This window comes from Zonotrichia albicollis, chromosome 13, assembly GCF_047830755.1.
Source record: "Zonotrichia albicollis isolate bZonAlb1 chromosome 13, bZonAlb1.hap1, whole genome shotgun sequence".
Classification (NCBI taxonomy): domain Eukaryota; kingdom Metazoa; phylum Chordata; class Aves; order Passeriformes; family Passerellidae; genus Zonotrichia; species Zonotrichia albicollis.
Genome location: NC_133831.1, coordinates 9,347,156 through 9,365,576, shown reverse-complemented (window position 1 = coordinate 9,365,576; position 18,421 = coordinate 9,347,156). Strand labels below are relative to the sequence as shown.

General features: G+C 40.2%; 2 protein-coding genes across 3 annotated transcripts in view; one reads left to right on the top strand and one right to left on the bottom strand.

The window, feature by feature from the left end:
• Positions 1 to 18,421, bottom strand: part of LOC102062713 (leukotriene B4 receptor 1) — a 54,529-nt gene that overhangs the window by 14,487 nt on the left and 21,621 nt on the right. For both annotated transcript variants that reach the window (XM_074551012.1, XM_074551011.1), the window contains exon 3: positions 12,949 to 13,074. The gene's annotated coding sequence lies outside the window, so the exon portion shown is untranslated. The remainder of the gene's footprint in view (positions 1 to 12,948; positions 13,075 to 18,421) is intronic.
• On the top strand, positions 827 to 17,533 carry PLA2G15 (phospholipase A2 group XV). The gene is made up of 6 exons (XM_074551010.1): positions 827 to 1,092; positions 8,501 to 8,657; positions 10,027 to 10,145; positions 11,587 to 11,685; positions 12,094 to 12,318; positions 15,054 to 17,533. Exons 1-6 carry the CDS (start codon positions 954 to 956, stop codon positions 15,563 to 15,565), a joined length of 1,251 nt encoding a protein of 416 aa, XP_074407111.1. The 5' UTR covers positions 827 to 953; the 3' UTR covers positions 15,566 to 17,533.

Here is an 18,421-nt window from a genome sequence, read left to right as displayed (position 1 = left end):
ACTGACCATGAGATGTGATTGCACTGGTTCCATTTTTTCTCTATTTAATTTCTGCTTCTATGGATACCCTTCCTTGTTCCTCTCCACAGGCAGACACCCATCAAACGACCTGCACACCAAACAGAGCACGTAGCCCCTACTAACTGGTATTGCTGAAGCACTAAGGCTTATAACACTTCTGGTTCCAAATTACTGTAATTACAGGACTGCCTGTTCTTGTTACATGCATAAAGGTCTAATGATTTTTTTTCCTCTCAGTATTGCCAAACGCCTGATCCCAGGGATCCTCTGTACCAATTAGTTCCCGGGTGAGTTGGGTGTTGCCTGAAGTGCAGATATGCCCGTGAGCTCTTCTATCATATGCCCAGTCCTTTGACCGTGTGACACTAATTCCCAGCTCTTCCAAGCACTTCGGCTTTCAACCATTCTGACCACGCCCCTTTTGCGCTACTTATTTTTAGCCATGTTTTGCAGCAAACGCCCATTAACTTAGCTGTTAGGTTTTTCACGACCAAACAACTGTAGACGTAATAATGAGAGACATCTCTGCTCCCTTAGCACATCTCCCTCCTCAGAGTGTTCTGCCGGCCCCAACAGAGCGGGGGGCGGCTGTCCCTATCTGTCCGGAGCAGCAGTCTGTGCCTGCGGCCGGGGCCGCCACACTGACAGGGCTTTCTGAGGGGGCATGGAGCTCCCACAGCCGGGGCCGAGCGCCACAACGTGTGGCGACACGTTCAGGGCTTTCCGCAGGAGGACTGAGCTCCCACACCCGGGGCCGAGCGGCGGCGGCCCGGGCCCTCCGCGCTCGGCGGTGACGCGGGCGGGGGCGGGCCCGGCGGGGCGGGCGGGCCCTTTTCTGGCCGTGCCGGGCGGCGGGGCCGCACTCCGGCCGGGCCGCAGCAGCCCCGGCGCAGCGGTGGCGGCTCCCGGCCCCGGGGTTATGCGCAGGGGCGATGTTCCTGCCGGCTGGCGCCAGGCTCCTCCCGCGCTCCGGACGGAGCTCCTTCCTCAGCCTCTTCCTGCTGCTGCTGTTGTGTCCCGGTGGCGGGAGCGCGCCGCGCCGCCGGCCCGCGGGGCCGCCCGTGGTGCTGGGTAAGAGACGGGGGGCGGCGGGGCGGGCGCTGCGGGGCCGGGCTGAGCTGAGCCGAGCCCGCCGGCCCCGGTACCCACCCCCGGCGGGGGGGCGCGGGGCGCCGCGGGCTCGGCACGGCCGCGGGGAGCGCGCTCCGCCCGCCGCTGGCACTGCCCGGGCTCCGTGGGCACGGCGGGTGCAGAGCCCGCAACGAGCGGCGGCTCCGCAGCTGCCCCCGCGCTGGCGGCTCGGCCCGGCCCGGCCAGGCGGAGGGAGCTCCGGGCTGCGGCTGCCTTGGCCTGGCAGCCGGAGGGGGACAGACGAGGCTCATTTTAATACGCATCGAGCTCATTAAGTAACACCAGAGCATCCCTGCTTAAGTCTTTCCTCTCTAGGAACCTTTCATGAAGGATGTTGGAATGAGATGTGGAAGGAGGAGTGATTGGGTGTTCCAGCAATTGAATTACAAAATAAAAAAAAAACCCAGGCGTTTCATCATATGACATGAAAAACGAGTATTTGTTACTGGCCTGTCGTTTCACCTGTTAACACAAAATAATTTGTAATGAATATGCAGATAATATTCGTATGCGAGTTAATAAGTAGTACTTGTTAGTTTCTTTTTGTATCAATTGGTAATAAGATGTAAATAAACTTTAAATGTTTCAATAACTTGTCTACTGAAACTGTAGTTCTTAAGCATTCCAAGAAGCAAGTGCATTTAGTGACAGTAATGTCAGTAGCCAGTCCTGTGCATATATTCAGCATGTTGCATGTTCTTATTATTGATTAACCTTGATGGTCACAGGGGAAGAAAAACTAAGAAGATGGGAAAAGTGGCATGTTGTTCAATTCAGTTTCCATTTCTTGATAGTTATTTAGGCTCTGATGGTGACTTTGTTACTACTGTTACAAACTTCTGACTTATAAGGGCAAACTCTACCAGATCATATTAAAAAATGTTATTTCAGGGTACAGTGTGTACAAATCCACAGTTCTTAGAAGGTCTCTGTGCTGCCTGACAGGCTGTGGTTTGGAAGTAGAAACTGCAGAAGGGTGTCCTAAGAGGCAGGAGTTGAAGCAGGAAGAATTCTTTGAATTCTGTCTGAGGAGGCTAGAATCAATCTTTTATGCCATCTTTCCACTCTGGTGCTGGATGTAGCAATAGGCCTTGACACTTGCTCCAGTGCAAGCTTCCTGATGACAGAGATGTTTTAGTTGCTGATTTTATTGAACTCTATCTGGAAAGGAATCAAAGATTTAAAAGCAATTGGCAGAAAGGGTTACTGACTGTAGAAGTGTGGATTTGCTACTGATGGATCTTCTGTAAGTATATATGCTCCCTAAGGATGGTTTTAAGAACTGTGGCTGACCTACATTTCCTGAAGAGACATTCTGATAAATACTGTGTGGCTGAGCACATGTTCATCCGCAGTGCTTTACAACAGACTCTCTTGCTGTTACAGTGAATTTTCATCAAATGCTGCAGAACTTGTATCTCTGTCTTCTAGTCAGTATCTGCATTTTAAAATTCCCTGGATTTTTTCTTGCCCAGTTCTCCTCCTTCTTGCACTTGTGGCATGTTAAAATAAGCTTTTTAGGAATTGCTTTGATGAGGATGATGGGAGGGCTTATGAGAATCATTTATGGAAGCATTCTAAGTGCTGGCTTAACACAGGTGTTTGGGGGAAGGGAGAAAAACCCACATCACCTGGATATGCAAATGAAAAAGATTTAGAGCTGTAAGTCTGCATTATAGAAGCCTGTACAAGCTTGAGATGAATGTGGAGCCCATACAAGGTAGGAATCCAGAGTTGATCCTCCTGATTTATCCGACTGGCATCCAGACTCCTAACTTCTCATGTAAGTTCATTTTTAAAATAAAATTTTATCTAATAGTAAACAGGTTCTCATGATCAAAGCACTCCTTCTTGATCTGTTTGGAGGTTAACACGCCTCAGTAGAAAGGGGAATTAAGTTTGGTCACACTCTGTATGTGACAAGTTGGCCACCTGATCTTAAGGAATAAAGAGAGAAATGCTGTTTAAAGGAATATTGTCAACATAGTGATCACTTCAGGAATGTTTTGGACCAGGGATGGTCACAAGACCCAGTGTAGCTTGCTCTCAAACCTTTTGAGTAATGACCCCACTTTGCAGTTGCAATCTCCTCTTACCCAAGTAAGAGGGGAACTAGAGCAGAATCTTGCAAAATATGGAGTGTTGCTCACGTGTGGGTAACTTCTGTTCTGCTGCCCAGGTACTGACAAACTGCTGCTCTGAGGAATCTCACACCTGCAAACAGCTGAGCTGCACGAAGACAGCCTTGTAACTCTTGGCCATAGCTGTGATGGCAGCAGCTCAGATTTGGGGAGCCCCCACTGGCTGAGGTGCAAGGTGGCTCTGTGGAGCAGCTGTGCCAGTCTAGCAGCTCATTAGTGCTCACCCAGCTTTCCTTGTACCTGTTTGCTGGCCACTTCGAGCAGTCCTTTGTCTTGCTAAAGCATGAGGAAATAACCTGATGAGGAAGAAGTGATTAATTTTGTAGTTGAATTACTTTAATGGAGGAGCTGGCACAAGGAATGTGGAGAGTGGCACCACATGGCTTGGGTTAGGTTGTTTTTAAGCTGGTCTGTGCATACTCGAGGTTCCTCAGGAGCGGGAGCTGCTCTGCCTGGAGCTGGTGTTCATTCATACCAAGGGAGCAACACCAGGGACCAAGTGCCATAGGTAGTAACTGACAACAAAATACTGCAATGCAATTGCTTGGTTTTCTCTGAGATGTAAATAAAAAAGTAATGAAGTATATTTACATAATAGTGACATTAGAGAAGAAGAAGCAGGTGAAAGTCAAAACCTTATTACAGAGCCTGCTTGAAGGCCTAATATAAGACCCAATTCTCATTAAAATCTAAGGTGATTGTCTCAGATTCCTTTCCCAAGTGTTTTGGAGGAAAAGGGGACTAATTATGGTACTGACATGCTTTTATGCCTTTTTTTAAAGTGTTTTCTATTTAGCCAGGATGATGTAATCATACAAAAAAATCTTCTTTAAGAACCAAAATAACTCACTGAATGCTTCTGTTCTACTAAAATATCTACTAAAAATGTATGTTACATATATTCTGTGCAATCACTTCTGCATATCTGCTTTAGATGAACTGTAATTTTTTACCCTTCTCTTATCAGTTTGGTGATGTTCAACAGGCTTGTCTTTAATGCTAGTTTCAAGTAGATTTTGTGGCTGTTCTTCATTCTCTGATACAGTCCATCAATAATCACTGCATACTATCATGTGTCTTAGACATTTTTGGAGCTGGTAACCCATCCTTAAGATCAGTGTCAGATGCACTGAACTCTTTACCTTTTACAGCTGACTCAACACAATAACTATATCAATGTTCTGATACCTTCTGCAAACAATTTGTTAGGTACTTGGCTAAAGTTTTCTAGAAAGACACCTAAATGAAGTTTGTTAATAATTGATTTACATGCAAAGGAGCTGTGCCTGTGAATTCCTGCTGACTGCTAATTGAGCTGTGTATGTTTGTATGGTCAGCTGGCTAGATGTCAGGAGTGATTTAAATGTTTATGCCTCATGTGATCCAAGGTATCTGGAAGTATCATGTGAGAGGTTGTTTGCTTTCTTGTTCCTAATTTTAAACAAGGCCTTTTCTGTGGCAGTCTATGGAGTCTAGAGCTGCTTCAAGACATTCTCAGAGACCTGTAGTCAGAGTTTAAAATTAATTTTCCTGGGAAGTTGCTTCATTTTGCAGGAAGACTAATTTATAGAACCAAAGAGACAACAGTTATTTGAGGAAATAATACTGGTTAAAAAGTTACAATAGTTGATAAATACCCAAAGGCATTTGCATTTCAGATAAAAGCAATAAAAAAGTACCAACTGCTGGCCCTCTTTTTTTCTTTTTCCCCTGCATGAAAAAATATCCTGGCTCCCCACCCTGTTATTAAATAGATACTTTTTTTTTTTCTCAGGATCCTCATATTTGGCCATTTGTTGGATGATCTTTTTTCTTTGTTATCTGAGCAGTCTTAAGGCAAGTCACTTTTAGGGTGCAATTTGCTTCTTGTCTCTTGGTGGGAACTGTGAATCTGTCATTAAGACTTAAGGATAGTGATAGGCAGGAGTAGGAATGTGTCCTAAAGCTAATTACTGCAATTCACAGTCTATTACCTCTCTTAAACTCTAATGATATTTCTAAATGTGCTTTTCTTTACAGTTTAATCATATAAAAACACATCCCAGAGGGAGATCTACTAGTTTTGTCAGGCCATATGAGACCAAAAAATTAGCCAAGGATACTATGAATATTGGAAGTAAATTTGGCTTACTGATGATTAGAGTGAGTTTTGTTGGGATTAGCATGTTTGTGAAAAAGGAGGATGTTCTAGAACTGATAGAACACAAAATCTTATGGAAGCACATTTTTCTGATGAATAAGAAATCTAATTTTTCCAAATGTTGCAGTTCTGAAATCAACAGAGGAATTACACAGCTGCAGATTAGGGAAGCAAGGCACTGCTGAAGATCTTGTCTTGGACATCCGGTCTTAACTAGTGCTGATGTGTTTTGCAGAACTTCACAAACAAGTTATTTTGGGGTCAGTTTGCAGACTTTCAAAAGAACTTTTAGAACTTTAAAGAACTCTCTTTAAAATTTCCAGCAAAAAGGTTTAGGAACTGCAGGTTTTGGTAGATGAGAGGAGTAGAAAAATTGCATACACATTACTCTGCCTGTAGGTCCATCCTCTGTATGGCCTGAAAGCAAAGGAAACATGTTTTTCTACTGCTTTCAAATTCCACCATAGAAAATTTAGAAAGCTACCTCCTTAACCTACAGAATTAATCTTCAGTGTGATATTTTTTAACCTGTTACTTATAAAAAACCTCTAAGTAGTTCTCCAGCCAAAATGTAAATCATTAACACTGTTAAACTGGTTGGGTTGAAGGCTGAAGATCTTGCATGTTTTTTTCCATAATCTCAAAATCAAAATTTTCTATTTTGTTTCCTATAGGTTCATCACAAAGCATCTTCAGTTTGCAAAGTATACTTTAGAGAATAAAAGAGCCCTGAGGTGTGAGCAATAGTGATTAGCAGCTTCACTGTTAATATGGAAATGTAAACATGACAAAAACATTTTTGTTAATCCCTGCTTTACAAACAAAGAGGCATCATACCTGTACATCAGAATTTTTTAGCTACAGTATTTGTCTTTGCACAGGTAGAACTTGTCCTTTATCTTCTGTTTAGAATTGAAAAAATTGCCATTTTTCATCTTGTTTCTTATCATCCCTTGAGTAACATCAGCATGTCATGTTTCTCATCCTGTGTCTGTCCTGAATTGGACACAGGAGCAGAGCTTCTCTCCTCCAGAAGCTTGAAGATAAAATTTCTTAACTAAATGAAAGTTGCAGATAATCTGAGATCATTCCATTAAGTCCAAGTGAGATTTTGTACAGTTTCCTGCTTTCAGTGCTTTGTTGATAGATGTATCTTGATTATAATCTGAAACTTCTTCAGCTGTGAGTTTTCCCTGCTTGTGATTGATTGAGTGCAGTTTGGAAACCTCAGCAAGTTCTCCAAACTCTAATACCCCAGGAGTTTGTCTAAGTCTTTGAAGGGTGTCTTTGCTGGAAGAACTTTATTTTTACCCAAGGAAGTGAGATTCTAGAATGAGGCTAGAACAAAATGTCACCCTTCTTTGTTTTGCATTGAAACTGAAGACAAAATCAACCTGTTCTGTCCTTGGCAGGTCTGCTGCTGAAACTGGCCAGTCATGAAAGATTGATATAAATAGAATTACGTTCTGTTCCCTTTCCAATTAAAAGCACTGATAGGGCAGAGGCACGAGACTGGAACAAGTTGTTGCCGTAGTTTTCTAAGCAATTTCGAAGTAGGATTCTGTGAGGTTACAAGACTGAACTTCAGTAAACTCTTTCTAAGGTGTGATGCAATGCTGAAATCTCCCTTACTATGCTTTCCAGTATATCAGAGTCCTTGAAATATGACCTAAAATAAACCGTGGTCAGCTACTGGGCCTTTTAACATTTCACTTAAGGTGACAAAAATAAAGCTCCTAAAAACCTAATGAGAAAGTAGAAGTAGTTAATAAAGAAATCCTGAGGTACATCTCATGGTGGAGCAAAACCTGCTGTGGTTGGAGGTTGTAAGAATGTGGTTATCTGAAGTTTTGGCCTTTTTCAGTTCTGCAATAACTTTTTTCTAAAAGCACATCTAGTTTTCTGGTTAAATTAGGCATTCTGCTAAATGGTATTCTCTCTTTCCTTAAACCATTGCTAAGTATCAGTGTATTAGAGAACTCAAACTGATTTGATTGCACAGTTTACTGGAGGATAGGGGGAACAAATGTGTGGGTAGACCTGCATTAAAAAACTTCAAAACTAAACATTGATATGCACACCCTAAAAAGGGGGCTTTGTGGACCTGAAAGGAGTGGAGGGAACCTTTAAGAAGTGCCTAACTTCTAATTTTTTCTAATACAGAGAAATTTTTCAGTTACTGAAATGCTTTTCTCTTTCTGGTTCTTGAGGAAAAAATGCTAAGCATAACAATGTAAGAAGTTTCTCTGAAAACTTTGTGCTGAAAATTGTTAACGTTTGGTTAAGACTAATTCCAATTTGGGAAAGCATTCATGTTTCCATCTAGGGTTTAAAAAATAATGAAGAATAAACCTTAGTCGAAGGAATACTGATGTTTAGTATATGCCTTAAGAAGGTGCAAATAGCCAAGACCCTTTCCACCAAGTCTTACTCATGTAAGGTATCCAAAGGAAAAGAGAGAACTGTTGTTGCCAAAACCTGAATGTAAAAGAGATAAAGCTGCATTTTTACATTGTTAGCCAACCATGTCTTGTGTTGTAAAAGTCTGGTCTTATGTGAAGAAGGGAAGATAAGTAATATAAATCAATCTTACTTTTTACATTTCTAATGTCAAATTGATAGTTTGCAGGCAGCCATTTAAAGAGAAGAAAATTGTGTAGTTGTGGTGCTCTGGAAAAAAGGTTCTTACAGAAAGATTCAGTTTGTAGCTGAAAACACAGATCAGTGATGTCCTAGACAATCTTTTTTTTTTTTTTTCATACCCATGGCCTTACATGCTCCTTTGTAGTCTGCTCTTTGAAGTTAGGAGCTGTTCATCCAGAATCATTCTACATGTTGGTTTCTCAGGTAATGAGCTTTGAAGGTATATAAATATTTTCAGTGGAAAATGTATATGTAGTACCTTCTTATGTAGTATTTGTTCTCCAATTACAAAACCTGATGGTGTCTCTGGGTGCAGTGGTCATGCACAGAAGGGCTACAGTATTTAGCTGTGTATACTGCAATAGAAAATGTTATATGCTTTAATTGTCTCCTTTTTACATCTCTCTCTCTTTATATTTTTCAGTTCCAGGGGACTTAGGTAATCAGTTGGAAGCAAAGTTGGATAAGCCATCAGTGGTGCACTATCTCTGCTCTAAGAAGACAGACAGTTATTTTACACTCTGGCTGAATCTAGAATTGCTTCTGCCTGTCATCATTGACTGCTGGATTGATAATATCAGGTAAGAGCAGAAATGTTGCTCTTTGCAGTTCCATTCTTTCCATAGGCTGACATGCAGAATGGCTGCCTTTAAATTCCTTTTCTGATTCAAGACCAGTGGAAGGAATGACTTGGAATTCTGCTGGGTAGGCTAACAGGATGGGTCTGAGGATGCAGCTCTGTTTCATCTCAAGTGGCTGTAATTGCTGATGAGGAGCAGAGGCTCTCTTAATTTCTTCCCCTTTCTCTTCTACCAGTGACTCAGTGTAGGTTTGAGCACTTGTTAGACTCCTCTATGGCCCTTATCTCAAGGAGGTTTTCTTCTCTTTTTTTTTTTTTTTTTTTTTTTTTTGCCAAGCAATAGGACAAGAGGAAATGGGCAGAAACTGATGCACAGGAAGTTCCAGCTGAAATATTTTGGTTTTAAGAATTGCCTAATTTTAAGTTTTTATGTTATTTCCAATCTGTTTTTATTAGTGTTCCTGTAAAATAATATATGTATGAAAACAAGAAATAATTAGCTGGTGCAATTAAAAACTATTGTGTTGGCATTTTGCTCTTTTATGAATGTACTGAGCTGTTGTAAAGCAATCTGCTTTGTCTTGCCCTGTGCCTTATGGGTTAGAGATTTTTGTTCAGAGATTTGTGCATCAGTTTAGATTCTTAGACTCCATCTAGGGGCAAAAACTTGCATTCAGAAATGGCAATTGTATTGATATGGTACTAAAAACAAACCAACCCCCAACTGTAATAACAGGGATGATTAAGGAAATAAACTCCTGACTCAATGCTCCAGATTCCTCACATCCTAAGTTGATTTGAAAAGTATTTACACAACACTCAATACCTCAATGTGTTTACTGAGGTGCTAGTTGTCATTAGTCAGGAAATAAAGTATTCCCTTATGCTGGTATGGGTGTTTCTAGTTAAGTAGGAATTAATTATTTTTAGGTTGGTTAATATTTTTGATGTCTGATTTAATAGGTATTTTCTGTCCTATTTCCACATTCCTATGCTCTTCATAAGTTTTTCCATTTTGTGGCTTGATGCAAAGTCAAATGGTGTAGAACTATATAAAGAAGCTGATATTTTAAAGACGAAGTTCAGTTGCACTTCCATATGCTCAGTTTTACAGAGACAAAAAGTTTTAGGTTCTGCACCATGAAGTGTTGAAGTAATTAAAGTAATTGTTTGCACTGTATAATCTCTCAGCCATGAGAGTACTCTGATCATGTCTGCTTGGGTTGGGTTTTTTCCTCCTTCTGAGTAACAGCACTTAAAGTTCTTGTACTGCACTCAGAATGTAAGACCCAGTGTAATTGAGGGTTGTCATGTGGCAGTAAAACATGTTTCATGGTTTTTTTCATTGCTTTCCTTCCCCTCCTCCCCAGGCTGGTGTATAATCGAACAAGTAAGATCACAAAACCACCAGATGGGGTGGATATCAGAGTGCCAGGCTTTGGGCAGACGTTTTCCTTGGAATTTCTTGACCCAAGTAAAAGGAGTGTTGGTATGTACAAGCTGTGTTTGGAGTGCTTCGTCACTTGCAGGGTTTTTCTCGTTGTCTTTATGCAACAAGCTCCTGAAATGTGATTTCAAATTACGGTTCTGTGAGCTCACTTGGCTTTTAAGAGTTTTCATTGCATTGTATTGTTTCATTTGTTGCATGGCCTGACAGATTGGGACAAGAAGATTCCATGGTATTTAGTCAAATCTAAGTTTGGTGGAGGAAATCTGAGTAGGCATATTGAGGACAGATGCTTTCTGAAAATGAGATGGGTTGAGTAGAAAATTCTGTGACAGAAGCTTGACAAGCAAAACTGAAATAAAAGCACAAGTTCTGAGTAAGATGTTCTTTGGGTTAATTGGATTGGGAGATATTGTACCACAATGTGTAGCTCCTTCTATTTTGCTTGGTGTCAGAATAATTATATAATTGCCAGAATAATTATTCTTGGTGTCAGAATAATTATATAATTGCATTTGTGCTGCAAAAGATTTCTGCATTCATGTGTTGGCAGGTTTTGTTTGATGCTTTTGTAGAAGTCATGTTTCAGGAAACTCTGAGTTTGATAAGCTTTTGTGAGTTGTTCACTGTGGCTGAAGACTGGAGGAATTGAATAGTCAGTAATGGACTGAGCTTCACGAGCTGCATAGCATGGATCTGTTCTTTGAGGGCAGTGATGTGCTTAATGATCTGCACTAGGTCACTCTTACACCATGATTCAATTCTCCACTTGAGGGACAGTATGATAAACTTTCAAGACTAACAAATGAGGTTCTGCTCAAAATTTAAACATGGCTCTCATGTTCAGTAGACTGTTCTGATGCATTTAGTTGTGGTAATACTTAAATCCCACATGTCAAACCTTGTATTAAGTAACATCTTTCAATATTCAGTCTGCAGCTATTTCCCTTTTTGCTATTACAGCTTTATCTTCAATTACTTCAGTCTTAGTCCACTACCCCAGAGATAAAAAAAGTTTTGGGGTAGTTTCTGCAGTTCTGCCCTAGGGTACATGATAAGCGTTTGTTTCCAAGAATAAATGTTGAAGTCCAGGCCTACCTGTTGTCAATTTGTAATCAACAAAAGCTATGACTCTGAAAACCCCTCAGAAATTATCTTGCAGTTCAAGGGTAAACTTTCCTCTGCTGAGTAAAATTTATCCACTTTGTGTATGCTACATTTGGCTGCCAAAAGGTTTGAGAGGTCAGCCATCTAGTAAGAAGTTTTAGTGGTGATATTCTCTCGATTTTGGGGGATAGTGAGCATAACTCATTTTGTTTAATATGCATGCAGCTTTCTAGATTGTTAAAGGCAAACTACAGGTTTAGTGTGTACATATGGTGTTACAGATACTGCCTCTGGAACATGTTTTGCAGTAGTGGCTGACAGCTGCTTCTCACACTAACCTTGTTACTCTTCTGTTTCTCTTATCTGATATTTACAGGGAGTTACTTTTATATGTTGGTGCAGAGTTTAGTAGATTGGGGCTACAAACGTGATGAAGATGTAAGAGGAGCACCTTATGACTGGAGAAAGGCACCAAGTAAATAATATACTGTTACTTTAATAAAATGTTGACTCTTCTAGCCAGCAAATAATGTATTGAATCACTTCTCCCATCCTTCACAATCTAAAAACTTAATTTTGTTTAGTACTCAGGACCAGGGTACTCCTGGATACAAATTCAAGCTCAGTGTTGTGGTTTCATTTTTTTTTTCTTCTTTAAACAACTTGCTCCTTAAAATTTGCTTAAAACCAGAACAAAACAACAGAAAAAACCCATATCAGCAAAGTATGAACAATCCCCACCCTTCCCATTCAATACTGAAATTTCTAAGGTCTGCATTATTAATTCTGCAGACAGTTCAACACCATTATTTAAAAGCTTATTTGTTTTTAAAGCTCAGCATTCCCAATTAAGAACTCTCACTGTGTGATGTGTATCTTTTAGATGAGAATGAAGACTATTTTGTGGCACTTCGCAAGATGATCGAGTTGCTGTACGAGCAGTATGGGAGCCCTGTTGTGCTGATTGCCCACAGCATGGGGAACATGTACACCCTCTACTTCCTGAACCGCCAGCCCCAGGATTGGAAGGACAAGTACATCAAGGATTATGTGTCATTAGGTGCTCCGTGGGGGGGAGTGGCCAAAACTCTGCGTGTGCTGGCCTCAGGTGGGTGATTTGAGGCTTTGCCCTGTGCTGTGTGTAGTGCACAGTGCTTACGAGGCTGTGACTGTAGGACTGCAGGATGAGAGTTTAAGGTACCATGAAGGGAAAAATACTTTTTTGTAAGCAATAACAACTGGGTGTTTCAAGCCCTGCAACCTAACTGTTATCTTTCATGTTTGTGGGGGCGGACTGAGATTTCTCACGTCCTGTAAGCAGGAGCTTTCCCCCTTCTCGACCTCTCCTGAAATTTTTTCAGCAGATTGTTGTGTTGTCTGCTGTTTGGCCTGATGCCTTCCCTTTCTGTCCCTTCTGCCACCAGCCTGATTGCTCTCTGTTCAGTATTGCAAAGCTACCAAGGACTCCAGAACATTCAGCAGTTTCCTTTGATTAAATATCACACAGCTGCTTGAGGTTAGCATTAAAGGAAAGTTGTAGAGATGGTGGGGAACTGGTGTCCACAGTGTAAATGTCAGGTGAAAATTGTAACTCTGCAGATTAGGAAAGTGAATCTTTGAGGCCTTGTGTTTAGCACACTGGATATGCCAGAGACTAAAACCAAAAAAAAATTGAATAAAGCAGCATAATGTATTTCACTAAGTAACTGAAAATGACTGACGGAAAATGTTCACTTACCTATCATGTGATACCATAATTGCATCATGTGCTTTGACATTTAGTTCTCAGTGTTTCTGTCTTGGTTTTGTAGCTTGTTTCTGACTTGTTAGCTTTGGATATCCACTATCTTCTTCCTAATCAAAGCTGACATCAAAAATTGGACTTCATCAAAATGCAAAACACACAGCAAGAGTCAGCCATGCATGGACAGAGCAAAGAATACTTTGCTTAGCAAAGGCATTTGATACTGAACAGTAGTGCACTACTCCATTACTAATTAGAAAACTTGACTCAATACAAACATCCAGTTTACACATTGTTAAAGCTGTTGAAATGTCACTGTAAAAACTTAATTCCCTTTTCCCACAGACTGTCTGACATGCTTGATACAGAAATGGCAAGAAGTGAACAATGTTATCACCCTCATAAAATTACACTATTATATTCCATAGTCCCTTATCTCTGTTGGATTAAACTTTTCTGCTTCATACCTTGTCTACACTTGATAATGCATCTCAGGCAAAGGGGCTAATTCTACTAATGCATAATGAATAGCTAAATTTCTACTAAAATATAGTCAGTCATATTTTAATCTGTGTATCTGTCATACTAAACTTCTATGTTTTGGAGCAGAAATTTAAGAACCATGTGGGAAAATTACATGGGCAAACATAATATCAGAATGTACAGGTTTAAGCTTTTTCTGTCTCAAATATCTGTAGTAAAGCACCACCATCAGCCCTTGGACTGCATTAGTCCATTTAAGAGTTTCTAAAATTATTAGGGTTAGTATGCTGAAGAATTGTATCTTTAAAGGAAAATACTGCATTTCAGCTGGAAAGACAAGGCACTCTATGAATGCATTCTTTCTGTTCTCATTCCTGTTTATGTAATGCCAGGAGCTTCATGTCAAATCCACAGCTGTGTTATCAAAGTGGTAAACAGTACACAGGTGGAATTGTTTTCTGGGAATTTCTGTGATACTTTCAGCTACTTGTGCATGAGCTTTGCTGTATCCCACTATAGTGGGCAAAGACACAAAGCTCACAGTGGTTTGTTTCTATTTTTAATGTGTTGAAAAGTTGAAATATTAGTCTTCCTTACACCTAAGGTTTTGATGTGTCTGCTGACTTAAATGTGATGTTGGCCATCGTGTACTTCTTCACTTACAAGAAAGGTAAAGGATTTGAGAAGCACTTTGTGAGATTTCTGTAAGAGAAGGCTGGGATAGTCAGGTTCTGTGTTTGATTATTCTGCTGGAAATAAATCTTGTGCACATTCTTTTCATTGTTCAGTTCAGAACTTGGGCTTTCTTTGCTGAAAGCTGCCAAGTAGTGTTCAGTAACTTAGCAGTGACAGTGCACAGTGAAGTTGTTACACCACACAGTATCATGAGACCCATTTTTCAGGACCTTTGTGTTTCTTGCTGTGCATTTGAGTTTCCTTTATCTCTTTCAGACTAGCAATGTCTCCATATAGTCCTCCTAAAGATGGCATTACTGTGCTTTGTTTCTCCTTGCCGAAGCAATAGTGCCACCCCATGGAGTTGAAATACCACCCAAGTATATTTTTTTTGAAGAGTGGTTTCAATTGCAGCATTTCAATTTTTATGGCATAGTTGACCTGGACCACTACATGCTGTAACCACCTGGATCTAATAATGGAAAATAAAATTCAAAGTTCAGCTGACAAAAGAATTGAGATGTGACAGCCACTGTGATAATGAAAACAAAAAAGGACTATAAATTTGTATTTGTCTCAGTTTTTTTTTTTTTTAAGTAATCACTGTAATTAGTAAGCAGCTTTTGATTTTGTGAAGATGGAAGAACAATTGCTAAAATATGCAGAAAGGTGCATATAAATTATCCTTTAATAATGTGTTAGTTTAAGCCATTTGTTTCAGTCATTCATCAACTCATATTTAAATCTTGGAAGTTATTAAAAGTCAGTTTGCAGAAGTTAATTTACGAGACAATCATAAATGAGGAAAAACTTTTCAAATTGTCACTGTAAGCCAGGGGAACAAGCTTGTTCATGTTATCACCGTGAGTGCTAGTAATTGTTACTGATTAAGATTGATATCTTGCTTTCTGGATAATGAAATTCCACTTTTTTTCCCTAAGGTGACAACAACAGAATCCCTGTTATCAGTTCCCTCAAGATCAGAGACCAGCAGAGATCAGCAGTCTCCACGAGTTGGATGCTGCCCTACAACTACACGTGGTCTCCAGACAAGGTGTTTGTGAGCACCCCCACAGCCAACTACACACTGAGGGATTACTGGAAGTTCTACAGGGACATTAACTTCGAGGATGGCTGGCTGATGAGGCAGGACACGGAGCCCCTGGTGTACGCCATGACGCCGCCCGGCGTGCGCATCCACTGCCTCTACGGCACGGGCGTGGAAACCCCCGACTCCTTCCACTACGAGAGCTTCCCTGACAGGGAGCCCAAGATCTTCTACAGCGATGGGGATGGTACAGTGAACTTACAGAGTGCCTTGCAGTGTAGAAAGTGGGTGCACAGGCAAGAACAGGAAGTGGTGATGCTTGAGCTTGCAGGAAACGAGCACATTCAAATGCTGTCCAATGAAACCACGATCTCCTATGTGAAAAAGCTGCTCTTTGATTTGTGATAACCTTGTGTTGATAGTTATTTTCCTCACCTGTGATGCCTTCCCTTAAATATGGGGAAATGCCTTTTAATCCCTTGATATTTAGATATTTGAATTATTTATTTTCCTTTTTTAAAAGGTTGTTTTCAAGTTGCTTGATGTTCTAAATGATTGTTTGTCTCTGATTTGTGTTCATGATGTTTCATAGTATTTTCACATTCTGAAAATTTTGTCAAATATGCATTTTGGTGCCTCTGGTGTTGTGTCCAATGGTCATACAGACTTTCATTTGGAGACTCTGCAGCCCCTTGCAGTACCACATGGAGTCATAAATCCCAGAGTTCCTTTGTGTGGTCTTTGCAGGTTTGGAGTGGAAGGATGGCAATTTTGGATGCCCAAGGGAATGGTATTAACAATTTGGCAAACACAGTAAGCATTTTTTAAAGGTCTTGCATATTCTGATCCACAGTTCCCAGTGGATTAGCTTGTAAATGTGCATGTCTACTAGGGAAAATAGGGAAGAGGTCTGCCTGGAACTGTGCTACCATTGTAATCCAGGCTTTTATTTATTACAGCCTGTGGCGGGGAAAGATAGATGTGTGAATTACTTGAAGCTTCTTTATTAGGTGCCCTACTGGGTTATTTTAGAAAGAGGAAATGGTTTGCTCATCAACTTCTAGAATCCTTGATCACATACAGTCTGGAGTCTGAGGAGTTCTCAACCTGTGCTTTATTTCTCAGCGAGGGAATGAAGCTAAACTGTGATTGGTGCTTGTAATAACTTGGACCAGTGTGGAGTCACACACCAATCAAAGCTAATTGAATACTGGCAATCTGTAAGGTATAGAATTGCATTTCTGGGTGGAAAACAATCTCCTGTGGTGGAAATGATAATGGATGGTAGGCAGTATTTAAAGAAAAGTGAACTTCTGAAATAGAGTGGGGAATGAAAACCAGTATGGAGTATAAACCTTGTTCTCAGTCAAACACTTAGGCTCTGATCCAGTTATCTGACTAAGCAGTGACTGGATCAACATTGCATTCCACTGAAAAGAAATTTTTTGCTTTAGGACTAAAAGTAATTTCCCATAGATTACAAGTTTCATTTTTGCTGTTTGAAGAAGTTGGGACATGTGGTTCCTTAAGTGTTTCTATAAACTGCTGAACACGCAGTTCTGTAATTTCCTACAGTGTTGTTCTACTCAGTGTTAAAATAGTTATTTCAGCTCTGACCTCCACAGAAGTTCAGGTCTAAAGGCCATCATATCTACCACTTTGATTACAGAAGTCCTGTTGGAGAAATAGTTATACTCAAAAATTTTCTCTTGCTTGCTTTAAAACAAATCACCCAGTTAGACAGTTTTCTAAAAACACAGCTTTGAATACTTTCAAAATGCTAGGTTCTCCAAGAAAAATATCTTAAGAGTTGCAGAAACTCATCAAACTATTAAGGATTTGTTACTTGAGAAACTGAATTTGTCTAAAGGCTAAAGTTTTAACTATTTTGGTAGCATGCCTAAAATGTTTTCTGCCACTGGACATATCAATAAGATCTGTTGAACTGACGGGCTTGAACTCCTACTATTGTAGAATGGAATCAGGAAGTAGTTTTAAGACTTTAGTTTTAATTCAGAAATCTTTTGTTTATTCAAAACAATTAGAACTAGAGTCATCACCAAGCTAATTATCTTACTAGGTTTTAACTTCCTTATGTAGCTTTGTTTCTCCCTCTGCATTTTTTCCTAGTGCTTATGTTGAGGGAGTGTAGACGTTTTCCTGATTTTTAAAATGGATCAATTATCTTGTCCTCACTTGTCCAGGACCCTATAGTCCAGCAACAATATTGCCTTGACTTTTCCAGAGTAAGTACTGACTTGTCCACAGCCTTTGCAATGTGTAACTGCTGAGATTAAAAAACAAAAACCAAAAAAAAAACCAACAAAAAGCCCCACAACCAGTCAACCTAAACAATCAATCCCCACAAAAGAAGCAGCCCTACAACAAGAAGGAGGGATTAAAAAGCCAACTCAACCCTTCCTTCAAAAAATCCCCATAGACATTGCCCTTTAGCCAAGTGATCTATTTTATGCAGGGCTTGTCAGCTGGATAAGCTTCAGGCTTGTGTTCCAAGACTGTTCAAAGATGATAAAGCTCTTCCTTGGTCTGACTCAATTTTTGAATAAATGGCTATCTGAATAAATTACAGAAAGCATGTAATCACAATCTGTGTTTCTTGCTGAAGGAGATTGCCTGTTAATAAGCACTGGATTGAGTGGAGCTGGAGGCTGTATTGCAGGATACCAACATAGACATCAAGGGCTGAAAAATGAGAAAACAATGTAGGTAAACAATTCTTAACCTGATCTGAAGAATGTTTGTAAGATTCATTTGGATCCTTACCCATTAATCAATAGCATTTTCAGTCTCCTAGCAAGAATTTAGCTGCAGGGTTTTTTGTGATTTGAAGTTCCAAAATACATTATTCAAAAAATGCTTGGGCTCTTTTCTTTAGTACTTTTAAAATACACTTTTTGTGACCCAAAAGAAGAAAAAAGCACAACTTTTTTATTTTCTAATTTTGGCAACCTTGTACAGTTTCTGAGATTAGTTGGCTGTATCTTTTAAACTGAAGATTTCTATACCAGTTTTCTGTTACTAGACAAGCCTTGTGGTAGTTAATGTGGTAAAATGAAGCTGAAGGTTTTTTGAGGCTTTTATTTGTTTGTCACTATAAAGCCTTGTTGTACTGTTGTAAAGAAATGTGTGTACCTGAGTCCTAAGTACTGTGTAAGAGCAAGCACAGCACCTCTGGTGTTCTTTGATTGCTTGTGGTGCATCTGCAGGCTGGAGTTTTATGTCCAGAAAGTGTGGGGTCGT